Source organism: Vicia villosa, linkage group LG6, assembly GCF_029867415.1.
Source record: "Vicia villosa cultivar HV-30 ecotype Madison, WI linkage group LG6, Vvil1.0, whole genome shotgun sequence".
NCBI classification, from domain to species: Eukaryota; Viridiplantae; Streptophyta; class Magnoliopsida; order Fabales; family Fabaceae; genus Vicia; species Vicia villosa.
This window is the reverse complement of record NC_081185.1, coordinates 106540221-106557026: the sequence shown is the minus strand read 5'-3', so window position 1 is coordinate 106557026 and position 16806 is coordinate 106540221. Positions and strand designations below refer to the sequence as shown.

The 16806-nt window shown below is 35.5% G+C and overlaps 2 protein-coding genes across 5 annotated transcripts; both read left to right on the top strand.

Annotated features, from left to right (window-relative positions):
* The first annotated feature begins 203 nt into the window (after positions 1 to 203).
* LOC131609491 (KH domain-containing protein At2g38610-like) lies at positions 204 to 5056 on the top strand. Of its 2 annotated transcripts, none has more exons than XM_058881195.1 (7): positions 204 to 495; positions 693 to 781; positions 1553 to 1704; positions 3603 to 3722; positions 3840 to 3956; positions 4036 to 4179; positions 4271 to 5056. In XM_058881195.1, the coding sequence occupies exons 1-7, from the start codon at positions 416 to 418 to the stop codon at positions 4415 to 4417; spliced, it is 849 nt and encodes a 282-aa protein (XP_058737178.1). In that variant the 5' UTR covers positions 204 to 415; the 3' UTR covers positions 4418 to 5056. The 2 variants fall into 2 exon arrangements, with proteins under 2 accessions (XP_058737178.1, XP_058737179.1); XM_058881196.1 differs by having other exon boundaries at positions 213 to 495; positions 3606 to 3722.
* An 8451-nt stretch (positions 5057 to 13507) lies between these two features.
* On the top strand, positions 13508 to 15774 carry LOC131609490 (protein RETICULATA-RELATED 3, chloroplastic-like). 3 transcript variants are annotated; one of them, XM_058881194.1, is made up of 2 exons: positions 13508 to 13725; positions 14321 to 15774. In XM_058881194.1, the coding sequence occupies exon 2, from the start codon at positions 14326 to 14328 to the stop codon at positions 15355 to 15357; it is 1032 nt and encodes a 343-aa protein (XP_058737177.1). In that variant the 5' UTR covers positions 13508 to 13725; positions 14321 to 14325; the 3' UTR covers positions 15358 to 15774. The 3 variants fall into 3 exon arrangements, with proteins under 3 accessions (XP_058737177.1, XP_058737176.1, XP_058737175.1); XM_058881193.1 differs by lacking the exon at positions 13508 to 13725 and adding an exon at positions 13734 to 14152; XM_058881192.1 differs by lacking the exon at positions 13508 to 13725 and adding an exon at positions 13735 to 14158.
* The last annotated feature ends 1032 nt before the right edge of the window (positions 15775 to 16806 follow it).

Genomic DNA, 16806 nt, shown 5'->3' with positions numbered 1-16806 from the left:
ATCTTTTACCACCTTAACTTTCACTATGTACTTTTTGCTCACACACACTTTAACTGTTTCTTTACACTCATGTTTCCTTGTTTAGATATTATATTACACTGTCTTCAACTTTTTTTATTATTTTATATTTTTTCCTGACAGTGAAATATTAAGAGAGAGAAAAATAAATAAATAATTAAAATAATTAATTCTTGTCCTTCTTTTTATGTAAAAGAGAAAAAAAATCATATACCCTTTTTGTTATTGTTGTTGTTGTGTTTTCTTCTTATTTACAGACCTCCTTTATTGATGATGGTCTTGGTCAGTTTCTCCTTTTTCTCTTCTGCAAACAACTGCACCAACTAGACCTTCTTTTTCAACTTTGATTATTTATTTTTGAATCCTTAAAGAAAAAGGTGAAGCTGAAAAGTCAGTTATGTCAGGTTTGTATAATCAGAATTTCTCTCATGCTAGAGCTGCTTCTCCTCAGATTAGAGCCAACTCAGAAGTTGACAGGTACTGTAGTAAAGTTTTTTTCTTCTTTTTTACTTTGAGATCAATTTTGATGATGATTAGATTCAAGCTTGGAATAGGACTTAAAAGGGTTTGTGTTTTTTTTTTTTTTTTTGGATTTTTGATTTGGTTTTGATAAATTTATGTGCTTTTGATTCATAATTGAAAAGGGTTGTTTTTTGTTGTTGTGATTTTTGCAGTCAGTATCTATCAGAGTTGCTGGCAGAACATCAGAAGCTTGGGCCTTTTCTGCAAGTGCTTCCTATATGCAGTCGTCTTTTGAATCAAGGTTTGTTCATGTTTTTTTTCATGTTTATGGATCTATGTTTTTTATAGATTTTTGTTCTTTTCAAATTGTTGTCTGTCATAGTATGTTTGATGTCTGTGCTTAGATCATGTCAATGGTTCAGATAGTGTTGACCATGGTTTGATTGCTCTCTCTACCATTCATAATTGTTGTGGCACTATTTCTGTATGGAATGGCTATAAAATTAATTGAAAAAGTTATCCCCTTTTTGATGTTATCTTAAGTTAACATTGGATGAAATGTACCTTCATAGTCTTAACTTTGCGCAAGAAGAGTGGTAAATTTAACAGTGAGTGTTCTGACCTCAAGTCCGGTGCACCATTTTTCCGAGGAATTGTGTGCTTTGGATCTTATGTAAGTCCTTACCGCGCGATATGAGGTTTTCTGAATTTTCGAGTCTTGTTTAATCCAAACCGACTTAAAGATAACCGTGTCCATACAAATAATGAAGTTGAATTTTATATAATTCCAGCACTCACGATTTCAGTCCAATCAATTTCGGTCATATAGATCGAGCGGCCCCGATAATAAGTTGTATTTTAGATCTTTTGATGAATTTAAAATACAAGTTGTTCGATCTCGGCCTACATCCACTGACTGTGGTGATGCTACATCTAATCTATCTTGACATGATCTGTCATTCGATCTCTCTTTGTTGCTCTATTTTTTCTATAACTTTCCTCTCTCCATTCATTTGGTATAATTTTCAATTGTATGCATTGGTTTCTGATTACAATATTACATGTGTTGCAGAAATATTGAGAGTTTCTGGAATGTTGTCCAACCAAGGTTTTGGCGACTTTGATAGACTGCAGCATAGAAGTCCTAGTCCTATGGCTTCTTCAAACCTCATGTCTAATGTCTCTGCGACAGGAATTGGTGCTTGGAATAGTCTTCAGCAAGAGGTGACTGTTTTTAAATTATTAATTAATTGTTGCATCATAACTTCGATATGCTCAAGTTTTTGTTATATTTGTATGTTTGGATGCTCATTTTTATTTTAAAATTTCGTCCTCTATCTCGATGGTGGATTGTGATGTGAGCATTCAACTTGAGACGTGTAGTACTTATTGCGTGTATTCAGTTTCCACAACAAGCAAGCCTTATTCCCACCGAGTAGCTTGGCTAAATGGATTCCATGATGTTTGAACGTTACTATGAATCCTTATTAATTCATAGGTATAGCTAATTAAATAAGGAAACAGATCAAGATATATAAATTATAAAGAAATATTAAAATTAATCTTGTAAGAAATGAATTCTTGTGTGTAGTTTAACTTAAGGAGGATACGACAATGGGATGAAGTGAGATTCAGATAGGTTTCGAAAGTGACATGCAAAAAACCATTAATAAAGAGAAAACCTTAGGTAGGAAAAGCTGGCCAAGTTTTGTGCATAACCAATGCGAATAAAAACAACACGGAGATGATGACAATGTTATAGTTTAAGTTAGCATTCCTGTTTTTAGGTAACTTGGTAAAAGAATGGCGACAAGACAAGTCATGATAATATCACTCTGATACCTTGTTGAAGTTTCATAATTGCTCTTTTTGGTATTTGTAAGATTTAAAATGAAATATGGAAACTAATACTTAAGACGATAGGATGATATTATAAAGATATATTTTTCAGATACTCTAACATTTGCATTAGTTTGAATTGGTGGACAATCTTGAAATTCGACGAACAAAAAGAGGAAAATTATCATTATTAAAGTTTAAATCCGTGAGTTTATTATGAATAATAAATATCAAAATAAAGCCAACTATTCGCTCGACACAGGCCTGTGAGTAAATATGTGAGTATTCGATATAAAACCATTCGTGTGCATTTGCCTGACAGCTTAAGCTTCTAGGATAGTTGGTTCATGACAGATAGATATACTCTCTAAAAGAGACCAAGAGAAAGCCAAAGAAAATATTTCAGTTAGGTAAAGCTCTTGCTACACAGCTGTAGGCACCAAGTAGCAGCAAAGACAGCTCATTGCCAGATACCCTTTCCCTCCTTATTCTCCCAATCCTCTAAAGTAGTAGCAAAATAAAACATCCTCCAAACTCTTGGACAAACCCAACGCCCTTTCCCTCCTTATCAGGGCAGTCTTTGAGAGTGTGTAGGGCGGACTACAACACATGGCCTCAAATTTTTCATGGTTAAGTTGTGACTAAATTAATAGGAGCTCATAATAGATTTGCCATCGTTAAACTATGACTAAATAGGACCCCTGGTTGTTTTGTCAGGGTTCAATCATAACTAACCAACACAGGGCCTCCAAAAACTTAAGACGACTCTGCTCCTTAAGTCTTCCAATCCTCTTAAGTAGTAACAAAATAGGAAATCCTCCAAACTATTGGTAGTAGTGTGTAACACAAACTTTAGGAGATGTACAGCGTTGTTGGACTTGCATTCCTGCTGAAAACCATTAGTATTAATCTTATTATGTGCAGAAGTTCTAATAAAGGATTTCACCTTTATTTGGACATAGATTCTCAGAGAGATGGCAACAACCATTCTGTCTACATTTAACGATTGCGTGAGGAATTTGGAGTAAGGTTTACAACTGAAGACTCCAGAGGGGTCTATCTAATATCACATTATATATGTATGTGTGCACGTGATATGTATTCAACTATTATGATTGAGTTTTATGTAATATTTATGATTTTGTTGGCTCCCGAGATTGAGAACGGTGGTTGCTTGTTGATTTTTGTTTTTATTTTAACAGAAAGCCTCATTATTTTTTCTTGTCATTTACGATAGTTACTTTTTTTTTATATTCATCAACATTACTTCATTTGTAAAATAGCAGAGAATAATTGGACCCCCTGGAATGAATATGGACTGGCAAGGTACACCTGCAAGTCCTAGTTCATTCACTGTGAAGAGAATATTGCGCTTGGAAATTCCAGTAGATACATTCCCCAATGTAAGTTTTTATACAGACGCCAGTTATAGAAAATCGAATTTTGCTTCTTGTTTTTGTAACTGAAAGCTTTATTATCAACTATAAGTAATCGAAATATGTTGCTTCTTATTGCATTAGTTTAATTTTGTTGGAAGACTTCTGGGACCAAGAGGCAATTCTTTGAAACGGGTTGAAGCTACTACTGGTTGTCGCGTGTATATTAGAGGAAAAGGATCGATAAAAGATCCCGACAAGGTATGATGACAAACATAACTTTCCATGTTTTGTGATCGATTTGCATACTTGATTATACTTGTTATATATCAATCTTAAGGAAGAAAAATTACGAGGAAGACCAGGCTATGAGCATCTCAATGAGCCTCTACACATATTGATCGAGGCTGATTTAGCTGCTAATGTTGTTGACTTAAGGCTCAGACAGGCTCAAGAAATCATAGAAGAATTACTCAAACCTGTGGTATGTTACGTCAAACTTTATATCTTTCGCTGCTATGCACGGTAAACTAGCTTAGTCTAACCATACCAGAATATATATGTTTGATACACAGGATGAGTCGCAAGACTTTATTAAGAGGCAGCAGTTGCGGGAATTAGCTCTTCTGAATTCAAATTTCAGAGAAGAGAGTCCAGGGCCAAGTGGCAGTGTGTCCCCATTCAATTCAAGTGGAATGAAACGTGCAAAACCGGGTCGTTAATATATGTCCTTGATGGTGTATATGAATGTTGTGGTCCTCCAGCTATTGATTGCTGATAATATCTTCCAGCACATGTATCATTCAATGCAGCTATGAAAAGAAAGAATAGGCTAACAATTCTTGCTGGTTAGCATTCTGGTGGTTTTTTTCCTTGAACAGAAACGCGACGAAGCTTGAATGAAGAATTTCTAAATGAGAAAATTTTATATAGTTGGGTATTGAAAATAGGTTTTGTTCAAATCAACCTTTTTTTTTTCTTTCTTTCTTCCTTTTAAACTCAATACATTCATTGGATTTATTCTTGAGTCAGTTACTTTTGAGAAGTGTGGAATATATATTTATATATATACATATGGTGGTGGTGATGATGATGGTGAAGTTTTAGGCCTTAAGATGGTGGAGTGTTGTTGGCATGTGTCATGTGTCATGTGTCAAAGTGTCATGGTATTTTAATATTTATGTAATTTATAGCATAGGCTGGATTCTTTTTAGTTGTTTGTTACAAGAATTTGTATGCTCTTTCAAAGAGATATGCATTGTAGTTGGAGTGATGCATATCAGATGAACACCTTACCATGTACCAAAGGAAACAAAGTTGTATTTTGTTTGTATACAATGGTACTATAAATGTTCTGCAAATTAATTTTGATTTTCTGTCCATTTTGATTATTTAGTAAATTGAGAAAATCAATTATCGATATCACTAATGTTTTGTGAGGGAATATCGATATCACTAATGTTCTGTGAGGGAACCAGAAACGTGAGATTGATCGATGTGATTAGACTTTTGATGGGGTGCATTGAACTTTCTGGTATTGAGGCGTAGAAGTGTATTTGTAAGGTTAGTATTCTAAAGCTCAAGTCAATGAGAGAATGAGAAATGGGGAGTAATGAATTTGAACTACCTTTAAAATGGCACATTTCTCTCTTTATAAAGAAAAGACGATTATAGCTGCTTCACATGGAATGTGGCATGTTATGTTAGGGATCATTCGATTGATATGGACAGTGTGTTGAGTTAGGGATTGAGATTGTTTGTGTTTAAGAGAACAAAAATCCTCCCTTTCCTGTGTGTGGTCCCTAATAGCATTTGCTCTTGGGCCTCTCTCGACGAGCCTTCTAGGCATTCTAAAACAGTTGCTCTCAATCCTTTTTCCCTGTCTTGTAGGGAAGGGTTTTTCCGTGCATGCCCTGGGATCAGCTGTCGTTCATGTCATGTGAAGGGTCGTGATGGAACACCATTAACGTTGGGAACTCACGCATTATATATATGCATTTCCTATGCCATGTCTTTTCGTTGAGGAACACTCGACGCGTGCCCTCTTGCATGCCATAAATGGTGACCTTTTGACCCTATAATACTTGAGTATCTGGGACAAATTTTGAGGAGATCTGAATTTTTGTTGTTGTTGTAGGGAGATTTGAAATGTTGGCAGTGCTTTCTTCTCTCCTGGTTGTAAGAGACTGGGTTTCCCCCGTGTTGGAAGTATTCATAAAAGCTTCTTTGCTTATTTTCCATACTTTTGTCGTTTGAATTTATAAAGCGTTCTTCTTTTCCTTAGTTTTGTGTGTGATCACCATCACAATTCTTGGGCTCCTAGCTTTGCTTCACATTCATTCGTTTTGCAGTTTCTTTGACGTTTGCTCTTAGTTTCACTGTCCAAAAGGTAAAGTTCATTTATTTTTCTTCCTCTTCCTTGGTCGAGGTTTCTTATCCCGTTTTTCCCCTTCTAGTGTCTTATGTGTAAGATTTCCTATTTTGGAGGTTGCACGCACCACACTTTAGAAAGCGAAGAAGGATATCTCAACTGTTTGGGTGGACCCAGAGATTTTGGAGACTACTTTTATTTTCGTTTACAAAGGCGGTTTCAATCGTGCCTTTGGTGACGTAATACCTTCCTCTGACTAGGGAGTGTTAACTTCAAACAAGGATAAGAGGATATGTAGTGAATATGAAGAGTGTGTCATCCCTGTTTATGAATGGTTGTTCTCCATCTTTGGTTTCCGCATACCGTTAAATGATTTTGAGGTTGATGTCTTGAAACATTTGACTACTATTCAATGATTTTAAGGTTGATGTCTTGAATCATTTGACGATTGCTCTATCACAGTTGCACAGTACATGCTGAGTGTTTATCAAGGATCTTAAGCATTTGTGCAAATATCAAGGGGGTGCATTGACCTTTCTGCATTTCTTTCACTTTTCAAGGTTCATCATAGCACGTGAACCATGCACATGACCAGGGCTTGATTTCTTTGACGATTGTGCCATGTGTCAAGTATTTGATCTTATAGATCCACCTACAACCAATTGGATTGATACTAGGTGGCAAATCCACAAGAATTCATGTATCTGTTTTCTCAAGAGCACTAAGTTATGTTGGAACAAAATCTTTTCACACTCCTTGGATTTTGATGATAACAAAGTACTTAAAGAACAATAAGTTATACTAACATTTTCTTAAGTGTGCAAGATCATTAAGCTGGTAATTAACTAGGTTCTGATCCAGTTAAATGGACTATAAAGAAGAAGAAACTCAGATTCTATTGGATCAGAATCTGATTTTCAAATAGAACATAAGCGCCAAAATTATCTCAGCCTCTGATGTTCTAATAAGACTTTAGTGCCATGTTGACTTATCCTCTGATATTCAATTGGAGCTTCAAGCGCCTTGCTGGAAAAACAGTACAACGTTCACTTGTTCGTACTTTGTGCAAAAGCAGCTCCATCTTAACAAACTGCTAGAATTATGAAAAGTCAACTAGAGGTTTTAACACAAGGCTCAAGGCAGCTTGACATGATTTCTTTAGTCTACTCCAGCATGCCTATGGATTTCTTACTTGAGAAAGACACAATGTATAAAGAAATTACTCAGAAGATGAAGATCCTCATCGTAGCAACTCCAACGTCTCTCCCTTGGAAACTGCTTCTTCAGCAAAGACACTTGTGCAAGCAAGCTTCCAACGTCTCCTTTGTTCTCTCTCTCTCTCTCTCTCTCTCTCTCTATATATATATATATATATATATATATATATATATATATATATATATATATATAAGGAGTTGAATATTCTAAAGAAGCATCACAAATATACAACAAGATACCACTACAAGAACAAGAATTGTTTCGCTTTCTTAGCTTTTGTACATAGTTGTTATGGCTGCACATAGTCTTAAGAGTTTCTTACACTTGTATATCTTAGAAATCTCAAGAACCAATGTATTTGCATGTGCTGTATTATTTGTACTCTTATTTTATATCATGTACATCTTGTTGTAATCCTAAACATTTTGTTTAGAATTTGTAAAAGTCTCAGACTGAGTGTTTGAGCAAGGAAGTCTCTTTCTAGAGTGATTGAGTAGGAATCTTAAACAGTTAGTTTAGACAAAGAAGTCTTTTTCTAGTGTGATTGGGATGGAATTTCTGAAAAATTGGTTTAGACAAGGAAGTCTCTCTCAGAGTGATTGAGCAGGAAGTCCTTAACTGGTGTGTCTAAGCAAATTGTAATCAGGCTTTGATTATAGTGAAAAGCTCTTGTATGGCAAGGAGACTGGACTAATCTTGTTATAGAGGAACTAGGACAATTATTGTGTGTGATTTACTTATTGCTTATTCACTTTAAATTATTTCGTTGTTGCATACTCTAGCTTAGAATATGAACTTGGTCCGATTCAAAAGTTGTTGTTTTGAAAAGGCAATAGTTATCAAATACACAATTCAACCCCCCTCTTCTTGTGTATTTTTATCACCTTCAAATTCAAGTTGCATAACTTGCTTCAAACATTCATGTTTGCATGCTTGATAAGTGCCAAAATATCGATATTTTGAGTATATAATCATGGTACTTATCAATTCTATTCGTATAGTTTTTGTAATAAAATCCCGACTTTTATATAAATATTAGCATAATTGAGTTTTGAATCGTTTTATGTATCGTTTAATAGTTTTTACTTTGTTTTATAGGTATTTATGCTTATCGGAGCCTCGAGGAATAAAGTGTCGAAGACACGACTTCGATTGCGCAATTGTGGAACTGAATAAGCAAAATTATGCAGGACAGTCCGCTAAGCGACCGTCCAGCGCACTTTCCAGAGGCGAACCAGATTTTTATGTCCGCTTAGCGGAGGTCACTCGCTAAGCGAGCTTGACTGTACTGTTGCAGATATTTTGTGAATAAGTGTGTTCCGCTTAGCGGACCTGCGCAGAATTGCTTTTATATTTCTTTCATTTGTACATGTTAGGGTTATGGTTTTGGGGAAGTTTTGGTCCCAACTCTATCAATTTCATTCTTAGAGTAGGATTAGCTTAGAAAACAACACCGGGACATGCACTTGGATGATCGGAGGTGGATTTCTCATCAACCGGAGCTGAACCGGCGATATGTTTGGTTTATCTCTTCTATTCTTTGTGTATTTCTTTATGTTGGGTTTGTTTGTATAGTTACTCGAATCTTATGTATATTTACCGATTAGAATGTTATATTTAACTTGCTTTATAAATCTATGTTGATGTTATCCTGAACTTTTGCTCTGTGCTGGGGATTTGGATTGCTTTAGAGATAAACTGCTTGAATCTTTATCTAGGATGATAATATGTTGGTTCTGGACTCTAGAGATAGATTTAGAACTAGCATTCACTGTTTGTATCTGTACTCAATGCTTTCGTGTTTCAGGGGCGCGCGAGAGATCGCCGACGCGAGAATACGGATGTTCTCGCAACTTCGCGTTAGAGATAACCTTAGTTGTGAGATGATCTCGTTTGTGCTCCAGAGATGGACGCTTATGTGAGAGATACATGATAACATAGATGAGTATCGTAGGTTGAGTATAATGGGTCGGTAAGTTTACGTTTGTGAAGAGTGAATATATTTGCATGCGTGATAAGTTATTTCTCTTCTAAGAATGTGTCTATTCTTTTTCTGTCCATATCTTTGTTTACTTTTTGTTCGTTCAAACCCGAGCTCGAAACCGTAGAAACTGTTGAATGGCATTCTCACCATCTCTGTGGACACAATAAATCCCGGATAAATATTTCCAAATCTTTTGTTGCTTGCCGCTATGCCTGCTTCAACAATCCTTCAGTGTAAGTTTTAGGTTCAACATGAGACACTAGAGACAAAGACTAATGTGAATGTGTGGGAGACAATTTATAATGTGAAATAAAATTAAATATAAGATAAAGATTACCTTTGGATGCTTGATTTAAAGTAACAGTAGAATTGCATATATAATCTTACAAATAAGAAGAATGATGTCTCACTCTTGAATAAGTTCTTATTCATAGTTTAGTTTGGTTTGCTATGTTGGTTTCAAGATTTGTAGTTATATGAAGAAGTTGAGGTTGGACGACATGGTTTGTGGTTGTAAGGTCATCAACAAGTATTTGAAGCAAGTTTGTGTGTTCATTTGGTGTGTCGAGGAACATGTTGTTGTTTTTGACATTTGTAGTAACATTATTCCTTTGGAGATCTGATATTGGTTTTCTTTGACATTAATAGTAACATTATTTCTTGTTTTACTTTCAAGTTTTCTCATGGACATGCCAAAACTTTTGGCTAAAATGGCAATGGATTCAGTCAAGTTTTCATCAGCACCACCTTCTAACTAGTCATCCCTTTCTTCAACATCAGCTTTGAACACCACGATCTTACTCTTTTTCTTATATTTGTCATTAAATTTTAACTTGCTTACATCTTAGGATTCTTCAATGAGTGTGACTTTCATATCAAACATCTTTGGAAGAGATCTAAGAATTTTTCTAGCCAGCTTTTCTTATGATATATTTTCACCAAAAGCAAAAGAGTTGTTGGCAATGTCATAGAGGCTGACCTTAAATTAACAATTGTTTCATCTTCCTTCATCTTTAGATTTTAAAACTTTGTTTTTAGGAGTTGAAGTTTTGACATATCAATCTTGAACATGCCTTCATGAGCAGTTTCAAGAGTTTCCTAAGCTTCTTTGGAAATGGTGCAAGTGTTGATGATTCTAAAAATATTCTTGTTAACTCCATTGTAAATGACATTAAGGGAATACGAATTATCAAGTACTTTTTCGTCTTCTTCCTTTGACCAATCCTTTTCAGGCTTCAAGGTTTCAGTGTTTAAGATCTGATTTTTGAGGAGTCCATCCATTTATGGCTGCTTTCTAAGTCTTTATATCCATAGACTTGAGATAGATAATCACACGAGCCTTCTAATAATCATATTTCATACCATATAGAATTGGTGGTCAATTCACAGAACCTTTTTTTTTAGAATTATCCATCTTGAATAGAATGTAGAGAAAACTTTGGAGCTCACCCAATTAGAATAGGGCATCTACTCTAATATCAATTGAAATTATGTTCTACCAATGACAAGATATCAAACACAATGATGGAACAATGTTTATGACAACAAGGTTTTGTAACAAAGAAAATAAATGTATAAAATAAATAACACAAGTAATTGCTAACCCAGTTCGATGCAATGTCACCAGCGTTTGGGGCATCAGCTCAATGAATGGAAATTCACTCTTAGTAGTTAATAATACACGACGGGCTCATATGAACTCTTCTATTTCAATGTCTTTCTCCTAATTATACCCGTGAACATCGATCCAGGCTCCCCTGAATCTGAGACCCCTATCACTTTCACTCAAACACTCTCCCAAGTATTTGTGCAGTAACAAAAGTAAATGAAATGATGAAATACAATTGCAACAAAAATACTTTATTCTCCTAACTTAGAAAGATAACACAGGAATAGAGTATTACAAACCAAAATACAAAGACTCAATAACAATTAAAAACATCAAGATTTACAATCACTAGGTATGAATCTTCACAATGGAGAATGCCCCCTTAAATAACAACAATTGCCCGACATAAAAAACCCAGTAGGGTTTTGGCATTTAAGCGGCTGGATACAAAAAGCTCACAAAATATCAATATTTATTATGTTGATCCTAAATCTTGATTGAAATAAATCCAATTAAATTTGAATCTGATATGAATAAGAATTACAATCTTGTTAAAACAGTTTCACAATAAATCTTTTTCAAATATGTAAGCATTTTAAAATCAGAATTTGACTGAACTGAAAAGGAAACAAATTTTAAAAGCGCGAGATACCCTCAGTTAAAACTTACAGCCAAGTAAGAAACTCGAGAAAAAATGTCTTGTATAATATTAGACCATCTTACTTAATATGTTACTTTCTATAATTGCATCATGAAACACTTTGAGACAGAAAGTCCCGCATCTTGATATAACTGTTAAATGACAAGTATTTGAAGTCTCCATAAGCAAAGAGCATGCATGACACATAATATGGATGATGATCATGAGGTAACTTAACGCACTAGCTATAAAAGTTATAAGTATAAAGTTGTTGTAACTGTCATAACAAAATTTTACTTTCAATTCAACTTTGAAAGTTCTGTTATAAGTCATAGGGGCCTTTAGGATCAAACTCCCATTTGCATCCATATCTTTTAGCACTTTGTTTTTCATGATAATGTTGCAATTCCTTTCAAGAAATTGACCAATGCTTAAAATATTACACTTGATTTCCAGAATATACAACACATCTTTAATCAAGGAATGATCATCATTCTTCCTCTTGATTAATATGTCGTCAATACCCTTTGATGCAAGTGTGCTATCACCCGCAAATCTCACCTTATTTTTCAAAGCTTGATTGATTTTAACAAATCAATCCTTTCTTCCCGTCATGTGCGTTGAACACCCAAAGTCAAGTTACCATTTATCGTTGCATTCTGCATCTTCTCACGTAGTCACCATCACGTTTTCAAGTGATTGTACTTAGTTTTGGCTTCATTTTAATATATTGTTTTCTGCTTCAACAATCACCATTAACAATATGCTTTCATCATATTTTTGCCTTGCAAATTTTACTTCAAATTCTTATCGATTATTATCGTTGGCATGACATTCGCGAGCAAAATGTCTAAGCTTTTGACAATTGTAGCATTGTACGTTGCTCTTGTCATTTTTCCATCTTCCTCTTCTTCCTCTAATGTTGCCACCTTTGTAATTGCTTGATCCACTACAACTGTTGTAAGTGCTTTCACCCTTTTGGAATGTTGAAATTTTTGAAATTTTGAGAGTATCTTCCACCATTGTTGTGGTAGTTTCCTTTACCTCTACTCATGAACCACTTTCTCTTCACCTTCTTGTCCAATGAAATGAGCTTGTAAAGTAACTTCAACCTTTGCTTTGTCAACACTCCTCTCCTTCATTCCCTACTCATGAGCCTCAAGAGAACTTTGTAACTCTTATTTGCTCATGGTTGAAAGATCCTTGGACTCTTCAATAGCAACCACTACACTATTGCATCTTGACGTTAACGATCTCAAGATTTTACCAACCACATATTGCTCGAAGATTGTCTCTCCATCTTGTGATTCTTGTAGTAAATTCACTAATGATTTCATTTTCCTCCATTTGAATTAACTCAACTTGCCTTTTTGTGAGTTTGTAACCTCACCACCTTTGTCTTATCAGCTCCTGCATGAATTTTCTCCAAGATTTTCCAAGCTTGCTTTGAGGATGTGCAATCACCGACCTTCTTAAAATTATCAGCATCAACACATTGATGAATGAGATACAGAACTTTAAAATCTTTTGTCTTCTCTTCCTTGTGCGCAGTTCTTTGTGCAGCCATTGCACCTTCTATAAGTGGATTAACCGAGAAATGGGAGATTTGCAAGGATATGTTTATTGGAGATGGAAAGCATTTTCGTACATTGTGTTCGATCAAAGATTCAGACTCTTGATGCCAAATATTGGAGAAAAACCCAATCACAAAATAAAAAGATGAATAATTGAGAGATGGAGAGAATGAGAATTAGAGAGAAAATAGAGTGAGAAATGATGGTATTTCACTAATAACCCAACATAGATATATATACTATAATAGACATCACTAAAAATAATTTTTTAACCATACACCAAATTCACATGAAGCAAATATCTCAAAAATATAAAAGTCTAGAGAGTGATTACCGAATACATTGAAATCCGTTACACCAACTTGAATACACTATTCACACCATAAAGTAGATAATCTATGGGAATTTTTCAAAACTATTTTATGATAATTCATGAACGGAACGCAATGACCCACGCCATGCACAAATCACAGCGCTATTATTCAACTGATAAATTTTTCTTCTTCTCGAAATTCTGGAAATTCTATCATTTTCAAATTTGGTTTCTTATGGCCTCATACTCAATTTGGCTTCACTCTCCGACTATTTTCCCGGCGACGGTTCTGCAACTACTCCGACGGCAATGCAGTTCAAAGTATAGCAAATCTTTCACCCTTCTCTCTCTTCTAATTCACTGCACTGTTTTTGTTTTTCTTCCTATTTTGTTTTTTTCTGCCAATTCTAGATGCTTTCTGTAACACGCTCAGATGAAAGGAAATATCTGCTACATGAGGGAAGGAGAATGAATCTGCTACAGATGACACACCGTAGTTATGTGAGGATCAGATGAATCCAAAGGCTTCAAGTTTCTGTGGTCCATGTTGGTCACATTCATCATCATACCACCACCAATAGATGAAGTCCTTGTTGATTTCCTAAACCCTACTATATAATATTCAATTTCCTAGGGTTTCACTCTCAACTCCTCATAACTTTCATAAATTTTGTAGGCTTTTTTCTTTTTCTTTTACTTTCATTTTGAGGTTTTAGCTTGCTGTTCTCTCACTCTTTCCACCATCTAGGTTCAGGTTTTCATGTTTGTTTTAAAATTTTGTTTTTTTTTTTGATGTGATTATTATGAATGAATAATGATTTCTTGCTGTTGTTATGATTCATGAATGCATGCATGATGTGGGGTTTTTATTGGTTTCATTTAAAAGTTTCTGACTTTGATGTTTGCTTTGTTACAGATCAAATGGCAACTATGGCTCTTCTGCGTTTTAGTTCTTCCTCTGGTCACAGTCATGGGCTTTCGTTTCCATCGCCATTATTATCACATCCTCAGTTTTATAACCGTTCTATAAATGTTACCAACCCAACCCATTTGCCTCACAGATTGAAATTTAACTTCACAGGAGGGGTTGGCGGCGGTGGGGTTGGTCGGGGTGGTGGTGGAGATGGAAGTTGGAGAGGTGATGATGGAAATTCAAATTCCAAAGATTCGTCTTTTGGGATTTTGGGTCTGTTTCTGAATGGTTGGAGATCACGGGTTGCTGCTGATCCGCAATTTCCTTTCAAGGTTCTGAGTGAAGAGCTTGTTGGTGTCACTTCTGCTGTTTTAGGGGACATGGCTACAAGGCCTAATTTTGGGTTGAATGAACTTGACTTCGTATTTTCAACTCTTGTTGTTGGTGCTATTCTCAATTTTACACTCATGTATCTATTAGCACCAACATTAGGATCTGCTTCAGCTAGTGTGCCTGCCATTTTTGCATCTTGTCCTAAGAGTCACATGTTTGAACCTGGTGCCTATGGTTTGTTGGATAGGTTTGGAACCTTGGTATATAAAGGAACCATTTTTGCTGTTGTTGGGCTTGGTGCAGGTCTGGTTGGAACTGCAATTTCAAATGGGTTGGTCAGTATGAGAAAGAAGATGGATCCCAGCTTTGAATCCCCAAATAAGCCTCCTCCTACATTGCTGAATGGTCTCACTTGGGCTGCTCATATGGGTTTCAGCAGCAACCTCAGGTACCAAACTCTGAATGGTGTTGAGTTCTTGTTGGAGAAAGTGCTTAATCCCTTGGTATTCAAGACCTCAGTTGTGGTGCTCAGGTGCGCGAACAATGTTCTCGGGGGAATGACTTTTGTGATGTTGGCAAGGTTGACAGGGTCGCAGAGTGCTTCTGAAGAGAAACCATCGCATGTGAAGGTTGGGTTGGGTGAGAAGGAGAAGGTGGAAAGGGAAGGGTTGTTGGAGAATAATAACCAAATAACATCATCAAAGTGATAGCATTACTCAGTTTGGTTTTGTCTCTTGCTTTGACCAATGTTGTTGTAGAGGTGAGGCTTTTTAGTTTTCTGAGTTTTGCGTAGGTTTTCCTACTTACAAACTCTTGCAGCAACAAATAAGTATGAAGGGTAGATTGAGATGGGAGATTTGGAACAAGTTTGTAGTAGGTGCTGCTGTTCTGTTGCTGAAACAAACCACCTGAGACAATAACTGTCCCAAATTAGTATGACCATGTTTTGGAATTCGGACTCCCACTATCTGCCTAAATGAAAATGTTTTGCCGATTTTGTTGCTGTTTTTGTATCTGCTAAACCAGTAGGATTTAGTTGTTACTTTCTAGACCAAGTATCATTGTAAAAGTATCATACGTTTTGTTTGGAGTATTGTCTAAATAAATGAGGTGTTAGATAATGATATTACGTTTAACATGAATTATTTTGAGTATTTTTATTGATAAAAGTTTAGATTTTTAAGGATTTTTATTGGCACATGTGGTTAAGGATTCAGAATTAAACGCATGTTCCTTAGAAGATAGGTACCAGTTGCCGCGGTTATATTAGAGGCAAACGATTGATAAAAGATCCATACAACGTAATGAATAAAAACCTTTAGTTTCCTGGTCCTATATTGCAAAATGCCTAAAAGATATGAATTATTATGCAATTGATTTGTATACTTAATGTTACTTCTGATATCAACTAAGATTATTATATTGTTAATCTTTCAATCTTTAGGAAGAAATATTTTGAGGAAGAACAGACCCTCTACTCATTTTGATTGAGGTTGATTAACCTGCTAATATTGTTGAAATAATGCTAAGACAGGCTCAGGAAATAACATAAGAACTGCTCAAACATGTGGTGTGTTTGTTCACCCTATATCTCTATCTTTGCAATGCATGGTGAACCCTTTTATCTTCTGCTTCACTTTGTCTAATGGAAAACAAATAGATGCAACTTATCTTTCGGGTCTGTTTGGTTAAGTAGAATGGAGGGAGGGATTAGTTTTAATCGTTATTGTTTACCTTTAGTTGTCTTTAAAAATGTTTTTCTGTTTGAGTTGGTCACTGTTTAGGTTGGTCTGGTTGGATTGTGATGCAAGCATTTGTTCTGAAAAATTATTCAGCACAACTCACCGTTTCTGCTTTTACTTGCTTATTTGGTATTGTGCATTTTGGGACAATTGTAGCATTTCTTGAGAAGTATCCCAAATCTTGGCAGCAGCTCAATTCCTTCAATGAGGCTTATAGTATTTTGCACTCGGTTGGTAAATCAAACTTGTTTGCTCAATCTGCATCTTTCATTAGCACGTGGACATTTCATGTTACAGAATATGAATTCTGTTATGAATTAGTTAGTTTGTTATCATTTAGTTCGGTAGTGACTTGTTCTTAATAAGGGTTTATGGTTAGTTACTTCGACATGATGAAGTCTGCAGAACTCACTT